Source organism: Trachurus japonicus, chromosome 5 (assembly GCF_045865225.1).
Source record: "Trachurus japonicus isolate A0001 chromosome 5, Traja_1.0".
Taxonomy (NCBI): Eukaryota; Metazoa; Chordata; class Actinopteri; order Carangiformes; family Carangidae; genus Trachurus; species Trachurus japonicus.
In genome coordinates this window covers 4,094,543-4,111,123 of record NC_140911.1, presented here as the reverse complement: position 1 = coordinate 4,111,123, position 16,581 = coordinate 4,094,543, and the positions used below count along the sequence as shown (strand labels likewise).

Here is a 16,581-nt window from a genome sequence, read left to right as displayed (position 1 = left end):
CGGTCTGTTGTCAGCTGGTTTCGGTCTGTTGTCAGCTGGTTTCGGTCTAGAGTCAGCTTGTTTCGGTCTAGAGTCAGCTGGTTTCGGTCTGTTGTCAGCTGGTTTCTGTCTGTTGTCAGCTGGTTTCGGTCTGTAGTCAGCTGGTTTCTGTCTGTTGTCAGCTGGTTTCAGTCTGTAGTCAGCTGGTTTCAGTCTGTTGTCAGCTGGTTTCAGTCTGTTGTCAGCTGGTTTCTGTCTGTTGTCAGCTGGTTTCAGTCTGTAGTCAGCTGGTTTCTGTCTGTTGTCAGCTGGTTTCAGTCTGTTGTCAGCTGGTTTCAGTCTGTTGTCAGCTGGTTTCTGTCTGTAGTCAGCTGGTTTCAGTCTGTTGTCAGCTGGTTTCGGTCTATAGTCAGCTGGTTTCGGTCTGTTGTCAGCTGGTTTCGGTCTGTTGTCAGTTGGTTTCGGCCTGTTGTCAGTTGGTTTCTGTCTGTAGTCAGCTGGTTTTGGTCTGTTGTCAGCTGGTTTCGGTCTAGAGTCAGCTGGTTTCAGTCTGTTGTCAGCTGGTTTCGGTCTGTTGTCAGCTGGTTTCAGTCTGTTGTCAGCTGGTTTCAGTCTGTAGTCAGCTGGTTTCGGTCTGTTGTCAGCTGGTTTCAGTCTGTTGTCAGCTGGTTTCGGTCTATAGTCAGCTGGTTTCAGTCTGTAGTCAGCTGGTTTTGGTTTGTTGTCAGCTGGTTTCGGTCTGTTGTCAGCTGGTTTCGGTCTAGAGTCAGCTGATTTCTGTCTGTTGTCAGCTTGTTTCGATCTGTTGTCAGCTGATTTCTGTCTGTTGTCAGCTGGTTTCGGTCTATAGTCAGCTGGTTTCGGTCTGTTGTCAGCTGGTTTCGGTCTATAGTCAGCTGGTTTCGGTCTGTTGTCAGCTGGTTTCGGTTTGTTGTCAGCTGGTTTCGGTCTATAGTCAGCTGGTTTTGGTCTGTTGTCAGCTGGTTTCGGTCTGTTTTCAGCTGGTTTCGGTTTGTTGTCAGCTGATTTCTGTCTGTTGTCAGCTGGTTTCGGTCTGTTGTCAGCTGGTTTCGGTCTATAGTCAGCTGGTTTCGGTCTATAGTCAGCTGGTTTCGGTCTGTTGTCAGCTGGTTTCGGTCTATAGTCAGCTGGTTTTCGGTCTGTTGTCAGCTGGTTTCGGTTTGTTGTCAGCTGGTTTCGGTCTATAGTCAGCTGGTTTTGGTCTGTTGTCAGCTGGTTTCGGTCTGTTTACAGCTGGTTTCGGTTTGTTGTCAGCTGGTTTCGGTCTATAGTCAGCTGGTTTTGGTCTGTTGTCAGCTGGTTTCGGTCTGTTGTCAGCTGGTTTCGGTCTGTTGTCAGCTGGTTTCGGTTTGTTGTCAGCTGGTTTCGGTCTATAGTCAGCTGGTTTTGGTCTGTTGTCAGCTGGTTTCGGTCTGTTTTCAGCTGGTTTTGGTCTGTTGTCAGCTGGTTTCGGTCTGTTTTCAGCTGGTTTTGGTCTGTTGTCAGCTGGTTTTGGTCTGTTGTCAGCTGGTTTCGGTCTGTTGTCAGCTGGTTTCGGTCTGTTGTCAGCTGGTTTCGGTTTGTTGTCAGCTGGTTTCGGTCTATAGTCAGCTGGTTTCGGTCTGTTGTCAGCTGGTTTCGGTCTAGAGTCAGCTGGTTTCGGTCTATAGTCAGCTGGTTTCGGTCTGTTGTCAGCTGGTTTCGGTCTGTTGTCAGCTGGTCTGTCACCATGGTGTAACTCTTGTTTGCCTGCAGCAATTTTAGTCGCGTTTTTTTGCTCCAACCAACACTGGTAATAAACCCTCAGGGCTGAATGATAAACGGTGTCAAGTGGATGTAAAGTTGTAGCTGATGCATGCCTGTATAAGATGTCTCCATAATCTAAAACGGACATAAAAGTTGCTTCAATAAGTTGTTGTTGGTCTGTGAACAGATGTTGTAACTCTCCATCTTCTCTTCCTGTGCTCATGTCAGATTTTGCACTCACTAACTTTATTCCCCTATAGAAGCACAGTGGCCCCCGCATTTAATATTTTAGGAGTGCAAACAGAAAATCTAGGGGCGCACACTGTAAATTCCCTGGCAAAGCAAATGTTCACATCACATTATTAAAGGGATACTTCACCCAAAATTGGTCTGGAGCCCTGTTTTGACATTCAATAAACTGTGACTTTAGAAAAAAAAACACACACATGCAAAGACAAAAACATGTGCAACAAAAACTCAACAACACAACAGAAGTGTTTCATTAGTCTTTAGCCTGGTCCGTCTCGTTATTCTGTCCCCCAGAAACACTTATGTTATGTTGTGAGTTTTTTTTTTTTTTTTTTGGTCAAACTGAAGAAGTTCTTTTCTTTTCTGAATTTGTAGCATGTGATTTGATCTGTCGCTGTGATTTGACCCCTCAGGGCCACCGTAATCACAGCTGCAGGACCCAGATGTTTGTATGAAGCAGCAGTTTCTACATTCTCATTGTGTTTTATTTGCTCTTCAGCTGCAGCTGTTCAATCTAAAATCAATAATAAAAACAGACACAGTTCAAATGAAGAAGTTATAGAAACCAGAGAAGTTCCCATGTCCGGAGGGCACCCCCTTGTGGCCTGTGGACAGAACTACAGAGTCTTTAATAACAATCAATCAGAAAGTCAAAGATCTTCAGTTCACAGGAAAATTAAAACCACACACAAACAGAATTACTCAATATTTATTCAATGTTAACTATTAAAAAAAGGTTAGTTTTTGGATCATCTACACCATTCTATGAGGATCAGGTTTTTCTACAGAGCCAGGCCTTTTAATAATTAATAAAATAAAAGTTAATTATTTATTATTAGGTCTGAAGCTGAAGGTTCTTTGAAACAGGTGAGATAAGATCAGGTTACAGTCCAGAGACACCTGATCTGATGATGTCATCAAGTTTCGACATCATCACCATCAGAGGAAATAGTTGAATTTTCAAAATAAAGTTATATTAAAAGAAAATGTTTCATTTAGATTGTAAGATCGTTTCATCCACCCACTCATACACAATCATTTTACACTTATACATACTCATAATTTTATTTTTGACTCTTCTTGTTATAATAACGCGCTTTTATAGCTTTCTTTTTTGTTGTTGTTGTTGTTGTTGTTATTGAATCGTCTTGAATCTTTGCATATTTTTCAGGGAGGTGTTTTGTAAAAGCCCATTCAGGGTTTTTAACCTCTCCCGCACTTACTTTTCTAATTGCATTTCTGTTTTTTTAATTGTCCTGGATTTTTATGGTGCAAACAAATAAAATTAAAACTAAAACAAGTCCTGTCACTCATTCAGTTCATTATAGAAGAAGAAGACGATATGCTATAATAATATAATATTATAATTAGCTTATCAGGAAAAATTAGAAAACACTTTTGGACTCTACTCTTATTTTTACACAATGCATGATGGTATACATTGTTTGTTAGTGATTATTGTTCATGTTACTTTTCACTATCACTTATACAGGCTAGAGTATTACAATTTTCACAGAAAGAAGGTTTTTTATTTGTTTTTCATGTTTTTGTGACTTTTTATTGTTTGTTTTCTTGTCACTTAATTGTTTTTGTGTTTTCTGACACTTTGATGTAAAAGATAAACATTGTTGTTTCATTCACTTGCCCAGCTTTGATCAATGAGATATAAACAAATGATTTTTGTGCAGATTTATACTGAATTGATATTTTGCTCTTTTACACACATACATAGCAAAACAATTCAGTTTAATTAAATGAATGAGATCAAACTTATTGTTCAGATATTTCAACTTAATGAAAAAAATGTTTTCTCATTTGAAAATTAAGGTAAATGAGGAAAAAACCCTGTTGTTAAACTCTGACCTCTGGTGGTTGGAGTTTGTTCTCCTTTGTTGGTGTCGGTGTTTCATGGAGAAAGTCACTCACAGCTGATACAGAAAATGGGTTTATTTATTTGTAATACAGCAGGATTCAGTTTGTTGTGTCACATCACATACACATGTCTCCATGCGTTCAGCATCGAGTCACTGAGTCGTCACCGTTTTGTAAATCTACTTGTGTAACTATAACGGTACAGAATGAATCATCAGGTTGTTGTTTTTTTTAGTTTTTGTTGTGTTTTTTTTTTTTGTTCGCACTGGTTATCATTGTTTCACAGACACAAGAAGTCTACATCAAAGTTTCTTTACAGCCCGAAAAACAAACCAACAGAATAAAAATCTACCACCAAATATGAATCAGAAAGTTTTGTGTTTTTGTTTTTTTTACTGGAAAAACAAAAGGATGCTATTGGATATGTTGCTGTCTAAACATCTCAAACTGTGGTGCAACCTGCCTTTAAAGGGCATAGAGAAATAATTCTTTAATATATTTAATAATATATGTGACTCAAAAACACAAAAAACAAATGAAACAAATCAGTTTGAAGTCTTTACTAAATATATAAGGCCACAAAACCCAAACGATTAAAGAACTCATGACACACAACAGAACAAGACGACAAAGACGATGATGATGACGATGATGCACGGACGAGTTGGTGAAGTGGAAACACAGTTTGTTTGTGTTTTTGGCACAGAGAGTTTTTAACGGACAGAGATCGGTGGGTTCTGCTGGTTTCAGAGGTGACGCTGTTCAACAGGTGAATGGTGGACGATGTGGAACTACAACACACACACACACACTGATCTGCTCGGCCTGCTTCCTGTCTCATAAAAGGTAAATACAAGTTAAACAATAAATATCAGCAAAGATTGGTGGACAGAGTTTTCAGTTTTCGACGAGCAGCAGGTTCACCTGTAGGCCGAACCCTTTCACAATAAAAGACCCTTAAAACTGACTATTGTTTGAAAAGTAAACCAGCAGGACGAGTTGGTTTCTGCGTCGTATCTGAACCAGAACTCATAAATCTACCGGTTGGTTGCGGTTCCGGAGGTCGAGGATCATGGACCTTTGGAAATCTTTAAAGGTACATTGTGTAGGAATTCCTCCCATCTAGCGTTGTGGTTGTATATCACAAGCAACTCAGTCGTATTTTTCATGCTGCATTCACGTGAAATTGGGCAGACGGCAGACGGACGACAGCCGCTGCAGGTAACAGCATAAACAAGCCTCTATGTAAACAAGTGGTCCGTCAGCACGAGGCAAAACAATACACGTGACAACATGTTGTCATGGCGATGTGGTATTGTTTTACCGGCTTTCTCTGGACTTCTGTGACTAAAATGACATCTGGTTTGTTAGCGACGGCCGTCCGCCCGACTGCAGGTGAATGCAGCATCAGTGTAACGCTCCATTCCTCCTCACTGCGTTACCGTGGTGACTTTTCACAGACGCCACCTCCACCTGAGCCGACAGCTCCGGTGTGTCTCCGCTGAGTTTCCGTGGTTTCCTACCGTCACGCTGCCACTGAACGTAAAAACATGGCAACACCACATGGCAGCCAGCACCGAGCTTACCCGCTCCATGGAGATATGAATGATATGAACGGCTAATTCAGAGCTGAAAGGAACACTTCAGTTTGTTGATGGGGGGGATTACAGACTATTACAGACTTTTGAACCAAATAATCGATTAGTTACATTAGAAGTTACACAATGTCCCTTTAAACAAAAATTTTTAAAAAGAAGACGACGGCTTAGTTTCCCTGGCTGAGGCAGAAAGAGGACGAGCTGATCGTCATGATTTAACACTAATGAATAAAGATCAGAGCCACTGACACACACACACACACACACACACACACACAGGACACGTGGACACACACACACCTGATCTGAGAATCAAAGTGCTGCAGCGTCGTTCACTACATGAAAAACAGAAGTGATGATTGTTCTCCAACGTGGCTCCGTTAGTTACCTCCAACACACAAATACACAAAGTGCAACTGACTGCGTGGACGACACACACACACACACACACACACACACACACACATATATGAACATAAAAAGTCGTATTTAGCGACTCAGTGACTCAGCGAAGTCACACATGACTCAGCACGGCACCGACAGACGGACAGACAGGACGAGAGGAGGAGTCTGCTGTGATTGCTTACGGTTAGAGTGAGTGTGTGTGTGTGTGTTTGTGTGTGTGTGTGTGTGTTTATGTGTGTGTGTGTGCGTGTGTGTGTGTGTGCGTGTGTGTGAGTGAAACGTGGAGTGTGTGAGAAACTATTAAAACCTCAACAGACTGAAAATGAAAAATCTTTTCCCCCCTTACTCCTAAATCTTGTTCTTGTTTTGCACCGTTCAACCCAAACCCCTGAACCCCGGACAAAGAAACAGGTGGACGGTTCCTCCTCTTCCTCCTCTTCCTCCTCCTTATTTCTTGTTCTTCAGTTGATTGGCCAGCCAATCGAGGCCCTCGTACAGCCCGTCGCCGCTGGTGGCGCAGGTGGCCTGGATGTACCAGTTGCGGTGACGCAGCGAGTGTAAACCCAACTTGTCTGTGATCTCGGCAGCATTCATGGCGTTTGGTAAGTCCTGTCACAGAGGTCAAAGGTCAGAGGTCAGAGGTCAGAGAGGAGGAAGGAGTGTGTGTGTGAAGCTGTAGACAGGACAACTGGTGCAATGGTTTATGGTTAAAGGGATAGTTCAACATTTAGTCAGATCATCCTCTCACCATAATCCCTATAGTCACAGCAGTAGTAGGTTCATCACCTTTAATTATCGGTGCATGTTGTTTTGCGATCGGCGGGGCAGAGACGTGAGCTGCTCAGTGAACACAATGGAGGTGAATGGTACAGGTCCCCTGTCCCTCATCAAACTCATCAAATACACAATCCAACAACTCCACAACGCTCTGGTGGACAAGTTGTGACCTGCACATTCACCATGCTATGAGATAATAACACAACGTTACCAGACAGAGTTGTTTTAGAGGGAAATGCAGCCGGAACTACATTCCAGACACGGCTGCTGGGCGGAGGGATCTCAAAAGAGAAAGTAGTTCAGAGTATTTGCTTCATATATACATGATTATCTCATCTCATTTCACCTCCATTGTGTTCACTGAGCAGCTCATGTCTCTGCCCCGCCGATCTCAAAACAACATACACCGATAATTAAAGGTGATTAACCTATTACTGCTGTGACTATAGGGATTATGGAGGAGGAGGATCTGACTAAATGTTGAACTATCCCTTTAAGTTGCAGATAATGTGTGTTTACATGTATACATATATGAGTGTGCATATATATATAATATATAATTTATATGTAATGTACTTCTGCAAATGTGATAGGTTCACGTGAATTTACTAGGATGACGAGGTGATTGTCTGCAGCCATTATTTTAATGTATTTTATTACTATTTTTTTGTATTAAAATGAATGAATGAAACAAATAAACTAAACTAATGAACATCAAGTGTGTGATTCTGCAGCTGACAGGAACTTCCTCTGCAGCAATTAAAACAAGTATTTTAATAATTTCCTAGGAAATATCGATACATTTCTCTGATTCAAATATTTTCTGAGCCTCAGCGACGTGAAGTTTTTGAACAACAAAACAAATAATTAACCAGTTAGTTAATCCAGTAAATATCTGATAGCCTACATGAATTCATAATGTCAGTGACTGCTCAGTGTTGTTTTCCATCATTAACAGTCACAGAGCAGAAACGACCAAGTCATTTTATCTTAAAGACAGAAGTGGAAGTGAGTTTAACAGGATGTTCACGTGTTGTGTTCATGTGTTTATGTGTTCATGTGTTCATGTGTTCATGTGTGTGTGTGTGTGTGTGTGTGCCGGTCTCTCACCTGTTTGTTAGCGAACACGAGGAGGACGGCGTCCCTCAGCTCGTCCTCAGCCAGCATCCTCATCAGCTCCTCCCGCGCCTCGTTCACGCGCTCTCTGTCGTTACTGTCGACCACGAAGATCAGACCTGGATGGAGAGATCGGTGAGAGGTAGAGGAGTGAGACGGTGCGTTCAGGGCCTCGATCAGCTCTGTTCATCTCTGTACTCACCCTGTGTGTTTTGAAAGTAGTGTCTCCAGAGGGGACGGATCTTGTCCTGCCCACCCACGTCCCACACAGTGAAGCTGATGTTCTTGTACTCCACCGTCTCCACGTTGAAGCCTGAGGACGGCAGCCAGGTCAGACGTGCACGTGTACACAGACATTTGGTTTGTTTGGAATATCAGGAATATCAACTCTTGACTTGCTTCAATTGTACATTTTTTCCCACAGACAGCGTCAGATGGCGACTCAAACATGCGCCGAGAAGTTTTTTTTTTACTTCAAGCAAGTCAAGAGTTGATATTCCTGTGTTTATGACACAAACGGGAGCTTCCGACTGCACCTGAACACACCGAGCGGCAACTTGGGTCTCGCGCAAGACTTTGCATTAGATCTAGTTTTACAAACATGTCGGCTTGCTTGAAGTAAACAAACTCCTGGGCGCATGTTTGAGTCGCCATCTGACGCTGTCTGTGGCTTTGAGGGATGCAAACAGCCTAAGCAGCAGAACTTCAATCCGCTCCCATTCATCGCTGCCGTGGCGATGCGGAGACAGACACAATTACCACAAAACAGGAGCAATTAAACTGAAAATCTTCAGATTCCTTCTTTTAGACCTAAAATGTTAGGAAAATACAGCCCCGAGTTGAATTCACCCGGAATTGTCCTTTAAATCCGGTCTCTCCTCCTCTGTGTCTCTAACCCTCCTCTCCTCCATGTGCATTAATTTGTTTCCAACAACGACGAAGCCGGTGAGAAATCAATCCATGGAGCGGTGGATAAGGTTATTTATCATCTACCATGTTACCATATGTATCCCATGTGTATTCCATCTGTGTAGTCTTATCTGTCATCAACAAGAGACTACGGGTTGGACCGAACCATGGGCAAAAGCTCACCAAATTTTGCACAAAGGTCCAGTCTCATCTTCTTCTTTCTTCTCCCGAGGAAATCTTACTTCCCATGGGTGAAAACTCGCCAAACCTTACAGAAATGTCTGACCCCACCCCCTTTTTTTTCTTTTTCCTTTTTTTTTTTTTTTTGTCTTAACTGTACTTCAAAAAGAAAAAATGTCCAGACAATTAGCTCAGTGAGTTAGGAGCTGGTTCTTGGTGCGATGTGGGTTCAAGCCCAAGCAAGGGTGATAATGATAATACATCAAAATACCAGATGGTCTTTGAAACAAATGTACAATATTTTAGAGTCATAGTCGATAATGTTTGACAAAAACATATCAGAATTTTACCTCAAAAACTGATTTTTTTTTTTTACAGTGGTTTCAAATCTGCCTGCGCGAATGGCTTACTCAATTTGTGAAGCCACTGTTGAACTGCCACTTGCCAATTAGCTCAGTGCGATAGACAATGGTCTTTGGTTTCAGATATTGCGGGTTCAATCCTCAACTGGTGCAAAATTAAAGGTGTACAGAAAAGAAAATTGAATTTAAGCCCACTCTGGGTCATAAAATTAGTGTAATAACTCATCTATCAGACGATGTAGGCCAAACTTTGTGCAAAATTCTATTTTTGAGTAAATCTGGGATGAAAGTGTGGTTTTTTTTTCCCGCATTGGATAATGCAGGCGCACGGATTATATGTCAGCCTGTATACGATTCATCAGCCACTGATATTGGATCCGTAATCCGTCATTCAAACGTCTGAGACACACACACACACACACGGAGCTCGGTCTCGCCCCAAGCTTTGAATATCCCGCCCGCTCGATAACGACCAATCAAATTCGTTTTCCTTGAAATGGACAAACGGCCATTTCTGTACACCTTTAACATTATAAGATCAACCGCCCTGGCTTCCTATTCTCCTGTTTGTTGCTCAGAATTTGCCAAAAATAGCCCGGACCCGACCCATCGCTGCTCATCAGCTATAATTATTATTATTTCTATAATGTGCATGAGGTGTGTTGTTGACCTACCAATGGTCGGGATGGTGGTGACGATTTCTCCCAGTTTGAGTTTGTAGAGGATGGTTGTTTTTCCTGCAGCGTCCAGTCCGACCATCAGGATCCTCATCTCCTTCTTCCCGATGAGGCTCTTCAGCAGGTTCCCGAAAATGTTCCCCATGACGACGACGATGATGAGGATGATGAAGATTCAGGTGAAGCTGGACGTTAAAGTGGCCGGTGTCGTTGAGCAGAAGAGATCTGAAGAGGAAACAGAGAATAAACGACGCTGCAGCTCAGTTCAGTTCAGCTCCAGTAACATCTCACCTCTACATGCAGGTTCCCAAACAGGTGCTTAACACCCACAGCCATCATCATCATCATCATCATCATCATCCTCATCATCATCACCACCCACAGCCTTACAAGGTTGGTTTTCAGCCAAGAGACGCGAGGTGGAAGGCAGAGAGCCTCCATTCTCCCTGCAACTAGTTACTAGTCATTGATTTAACCAGAACTAGGACTCTGGAGCTGGAGAGAAGGGACACATGGAGCTGAGTTAAGGTGGAAATACTACAGAGTTAAAGGGATAGTTCAACATTTTGTCAAATTGGCCCATTCCCATAATCCCTATAGTCACAGCAGTAGGTTTGTTACCTTTAATTGTCGGTGCAAGCTATTTTTAGAACGGCGGAGCAGAGCCGTGAACTGCTCAGAGCTACGCTACGGAGGCTCATGGGATTTCTTGGTTTCCCTCATCACAAACTCGTCAAATACACAATCCAACAACTCCACAACGCTCTGGTGGATAAGTTGTGACCTGCACATTCACCACGCAATGAGATAATAACACAACGTTACCACACAGAGTTGTTTTAGAGGGAAATGCAGAGACTGCTTGATGAAAAACTGTCCCTGAAGGCAACGTGCATCAGCGTTTTTGCATGAATTTCCCTCTAAAACAACTCTGTCTGGTAACGTTGTGTTATTATCTCATAGCGTGGTGAATGTGCAGGTCACAACTTGTCCACCAGAGCGTTGTGGAGTTGTTGGATTGTGTATTTGACGAGTTTGTGATGAGGGAAACCAAGAAATCCCATGAGCCTCCGTAGCGTAGCTCTGAGCAGCTCACGGCTCTGCTCCGCCGTTCCAAAAATAGATCTAGATCATCATCATCATCATCATCATCATCATCATCATCACACAGAGGGTGAAGAGGAGACATGTCAGTGCCATGACTCCTCCAGGCTACAACACAATCTGTTCACACCCTGTTTTATTTCTCTCTCCTCCAAAGCCCCCAGAGCCACGTTCACCACCACCGCGTCCTACATTACAGCAGGGACTCGAACACGAACAACGTCCTCCACTGAGCCATGTGGTCGGCACAGAGACAGAAAGACAGAGAGACTGGAAGACGATGACACGTAGCCTGGAGGACGCCGAGCAAAAAGAGCCTGTGAACACGTTAAAATTAGATTCTGCACAATTTGCTGCTTCCTCCGTCTGCACACGACCGATCTGGATAATGGGACAAACCACAGAGGAGCCAGGAAAACACACATAGCTATATAATATATAATATATTATAATAATAATAAAAAATCCTTGGTTTATGTAGCAGCAGGGTTTACAAGGTGCTTTGACACACTAAAAGCAAAAACACATAAAAAACAACATAAATCATACGAGAAACACAGGAAACACGAACATGACCTGGTGACATCAGCTGAGATGATGATGATGATGATGATGTAATAATGCAATTAAAGGAGACAGAAATAAATAAAAAAAGAAGGATATGTGAGTTAAAAGAAGAAGTGCAATAAAATAAGATAAGATGAAAAAGTGGTAAAAGGAAATAATCAATAAAAACATAACGTTTGGGATAATATGACATATACAGTTGGTAAAATCAGCATTTAATCCCCTGTTGATTTCTGGCCTTATTTCACTTGATGATATAACATGATGATATTATTTCTGGATGTTTTGTTGATATTCTGTTTCTCTCTGTTAAAATAAACTTACCATAAAAACTACAGGCTGTCTGTCCGTTTCTTTGTGGAGGAGCAAATAAATGATGTATAAAACAGAAGAAAAACACTGCAATATTTATATTTTCCAGCATTATTGATTAACTAATGTGTTGGGAACTGAATCCTGTGACCACATAATACACAGTTTCTGAAATAAAGTGACCAGTAGAAGCTAAAACAGAGTAGAACCCAGTAGAAGACTGATAGACCCTTAAATTAATTGTAGCCTTTTGATTATTGTTCTTACACAGAGAGTTGAGACATTTTGTCTCAACTGTACCCCGCTGACCACTTTGTGTATTTCTCTAGATTGTGCAGTGACCTAACATGCTAGGATATCATGAAATATGTGAGTTGTTAGGGCGCAAAATAACGTTTGCAATGATGTAAGTTATGTTTGATGGTCACAAAAGGATAATAAGCTATTCGTTGGGGGCGATACGGCTCTATCTCCCTTGTTACTGCACGCACACTCGAAAGGATGGTGTCTATCTGCTGGTCATGGACTCGGGAGTGAGGCAAGACACGAAAATTTTTTTTGGCGTATCCCTTTAAAGTTCTGCTCCTGGTCTACAAATCACTGCATGGTCTAGGTCCAGAATACATGAATGACATGTTAGTAGAGTATAAACCCAGTAGAGCTCTGAGATCTACTGACTCAGGTCAGATAGTGGAGCTCAGAGTTCAGGCCAGACATGGTGAAGCAGCATTTAGCTGTTATACTGCTCACAACTGGAACAAACGAACTGTGAGCACTTTTAAATCCAGGTTAAAAACATTTCTCTTTTCATGTGCTGCTGAGCTCTTTTTAAGAACTTTAAACTTTATATATTTTCTTTTCTTTTTACTTTTTTATTCTTCTTTTGCTCCTTCTTTTAACTCTGTGTTTTTTGTTTTTATGCTGTTTTATGCTGCTCTTTTAAAAAAAAAAAGTTTTGTCTTTATGAAAAGCACATTGAGTTGCCTTGGTATGAAATACGCTTTATAAATAAAGATGCCTTGCCTTGCTCTGCAAAAACTCAAAATCTTACCAAGAATATTTGTCTTATTTCTAGTCAAAACAAATCTCATTCTACTTAAAATAAGACTCATCACATAAAAAGTAGTTTGTTTTTAGACACTTTTTTTTCTCTTTTTTTTTTTTTTTACTTCTTTCAAGCATATTTTCACTTGAAATAAGTAGAAAAATCCAATAAGTTTTTCTTTCTTATTACAAGCACAAAAACTTGCTTTCACTGGCAGATTTTTCTACTTATTTCAAGTGAAATTTTGTTTGAAACAAGCGGAAATGATCTAAAACAAGTAAATTTTTAGGTGATGAGTCTTATTTAAAGTGGAAAGAGATTAGTTTTGACTAGAAATGAGACATTTTGACAAGAAATAAGACAAATATTCTTGGAAAGATTTTGAGTTTTTGCAGTGTAGGCCTACCTTATTATAAGGACTGGGACTGGACACAGCGATGGTCTTGACTACAACACTGCTGGGCCCTGTCCATGGTGCTGAAGAGCCTCCACACACACACACACACACACACACACACACACACACACACACACACACACACACACACACACACACACACACACACACACCGGCTCGCCGTGCCGTGCCGTGCCGTGCCAAACTGATCCTTCGGTCTCTTTCTGCTCTGATCACCGAGTCCATGAGATGAGATGAGACATGACGGCGGCTCGACCGACCCCCCCCCACCCCCAGCCCCCCGATCCGCCCCATTCATCCAGGCAGCAGCATCCCACCGCCGCGGCCACTGGACCGAACCACGCCGAGGATGCGACACCTTCCCCGGCCACACATCACACACACACCCGCTCCTCAGCACGGAGATGATGATGATGATGGAGATGAGTAATAATAATATTATTATTATTATGGGAGGTTGATGGAGGTGCAGTGTCCTCACTTACCTTAGCTCAGGAGTCCTCCTCCGCTGAATGTCTCACGAGATTTCAGCGGGATCATTTACCAGAGAACGAGATCTCGCGAGAGTAGCCTAGGTAGATGTCAGAACCGAACCACAAATGTGTTGTGGTTGTTGTCCTGAGTGTTTCTGGAGAGGACGATTCATTCAACCACTGGGTCTCTGCACAGAAATAAATAAATAAATAAATAAATATAAGAATTATGTTTTTAAATATTACAGATAATGTGGTGATAAATCACAGAGAAATGTAATATGTGAGTGAGATGATCCAGAGTGATGTCATGTCATCTGTATTATTATAAACACTCTCTGGCTGTATGATGATGACATAAGTTTATAACATAAACAAGCAAAAATATATTGAAATATCAATTACAACGTCATATGGCGAGATTTTTTTGTAATATGTTATTTAAGATATATTTACATTAAGTATATTTGCAGGACATGTCTGTAATGCTGTCTATGTGTCATCCCTTAGTAAAACATGTCAAACCAAACACACACTTCAGTCATAATGTGTCATGGAGATAAAAATAGATTAAGAAGAACTTCAACATCCTTTGGTATAAAGTTCCTGTTAGTTCTTCCTTTATTAAAAACAGCAACATCCAATATGTTTGATTCTCTTTTAAACTGAAGCATAAAACACTTCATGACCTTCATGACCTCTGCAGACTGGAATGATATAGACATGTCAACAGTAAAGTTATTGAAGGAATTGTAAAACCACTCTGCAATCTATCTTTTCAATCAGGTATATTTCTTGTGCAAAATGAAAATTGCAAAAGTGATACCATTGTTTAAAACCGGAAATAGACGCCATTTCACAAACTACAGGCCTGTTTCTTTACTCCCCCAATTCTCCAAAATACTCGAAAAACTTTTTATAGATGTCAGAACCGAACCACAAATGTGTTTTGGTGGTTGTCCTGAGTGTTTCTGGAGAGGACAATTCATTCAACCACTGGGTCTCTGCACAGAAAAAATAAATAAATAAATAAATAATAAGAATATGTTTTTAAATATTACAGATAATGTGGTGATAAATCACAGAGAAACGTAATATGTGAGTGCGATGATGTCTCAGAGTGATGTCATCTGTATCTATTAAACACCCTCTGGCTGTATGACATAAGTTTATAACATAAACAAGCAAAAATATATTGAAATATCAATTATAACGTCATATGGCGAAATTCTTTTGTAATATGTTGCCACAATATATGTTAAAAATATGTAAATATGTAACTTTAAACACAGTCTTTTTACAGTCTATGGTTAAACATAAAGTAAAGCCTATATTTTTCTATATTCTATATACTGTACTGGATGTTTTTTTCTTTTTTATATGACATTAATGTTGACATATACTTATATTCTGGGAAGTGAACCCACATAACATATACAGGCTATTAGATGGGTATTTATGTATCATATGTTTGTGTTGTATATTATCAAATTTTACATACACATACAGATTTTTTATGGGTTAGATATCATATCGCTACATGCCAGTAAATAAAATGGTTCCAATTTCTAATGGTTTCCATGTGGAATTTCTACATGATTGTTTTTTATTTTTATATAGGCTACACTCATATCACACCTAGCTATAAATTCTGTGTTGTTTTCACCACTGGACCGACTCCATGCACCTTCACTCTGGGCCCAGCTCCAGACCACCTGATCCAGGACCAGAGGATTAACCACAGCTGGACACAGCAGGAGATTACACAGTTTAAAAGTCACTTCCAGTGACATCACACAACTGGCCTGATGTAAGATATATTTAGGCTACATATCAGTATATTTGCAGGACATGGTCTGTAATAGCAATGCTGTCTATGTGTCATCCCTTATCGTCAAACCAAACACACACTTCAGCCATAATGTGTTAATGTTGTGTCATGGAGATAGAAATAAATTAAGAAGAACTTCAACATCCTTTGGTATAAAGTTCCTGTTGGTTGTTCAATATGTTTGATCCTATTTGAAATTAAAGCACTTCAAGTAACTGCAGTGGGAATTGAAATAGGCCTACTGATTAAAAGTGTTTCTTGTGTTTTGGAGGAAATGTAGGCTACAGTAGCCTATATTTATTGCTGTGTAGATACGTCCATCTCAAACAATCACATATATAATACTAATATATTTCAATGGGATTTGCCCCCAATGGCACTCTCAAAATGTTCTAAAAACCTCTGTATGATTATTATTATGATTATTTGAAACGATAACCCCTTTTCTTTTCAATTGTGTAAATAGATCCTGCATATAATGTGGTTATGTTTTGTTTATTTTTTTGTGGTTTCTTTGGTCTTTATTGTCACTCTCTTTTTTTTTTTATCATTTAGGCCTACTATCTGTTACCTATTACTTGAATTCTTCATTTGAATAATTCTTTTACTGTCTATGCACTATGAATCTATCTATCTATCTATCTATCTATCTATCTATCTATCTATCTATCTATCTATCTATCTATCTATCTATCTATCTATCTATCTATCTACTAGACTTACTTGAGTAAGAGTACAAATACTACTGGTCAGAATTTACTCCGTTACAAGTAAAAGTAGCTCAGTCGACATGTTACTCGAGTAAGAATATAAAAGTACTTGCTTTTTTTGTGTCTCTGAGCCACAATAATTACAGCCGAAATCATGCATAGTTCTTCTCTGGATATAGGCTACTTAAGTAGGCTACAGTACTCAAGTAAATTTACTCTTTACTGTCCACCACTGTCTATCTATTTTTTTC

The 16,581-nt window shown here is 40.5% G+C and overlaps 1 protein-coding gene across 1 annotated transcript; it reads right to left on the bottom strand.

Annotated features, from left to right (window-relative positions):
- Positions 1-5,620: 5,620 nt before the first annotated feature.
- Positions 5,621-13,938, bottom strand: LOC146986828 (ADP-ribosylation factor 3). The gene is made up of 6 exons (XM_085775703.1): positions 13,802-13,938; positions 9,868-10,095; positions 7,945-8,055; positions 7,737-7,861; positions 6,230-6,458; positions 5,621-6,190 (listed from the first exon to the last, which is right to left on the bottom strand). The coding sequence occupies exons 2-5, from the start codon at positions 10,013-10,015 to the stop codon at positions 6,297-6,299; spliced, it is 546 nt and encodes a 181-aa protein (XP_085631829.1). The 5' UTR covers positions 10,016-10,095; positions 13,802-13,938; the 3' UTR covers positions 5,621-6,190; positions 6,230-6,296.
- Positions 13,939-16,581: the final 2,643 nt, after the last annotated feature.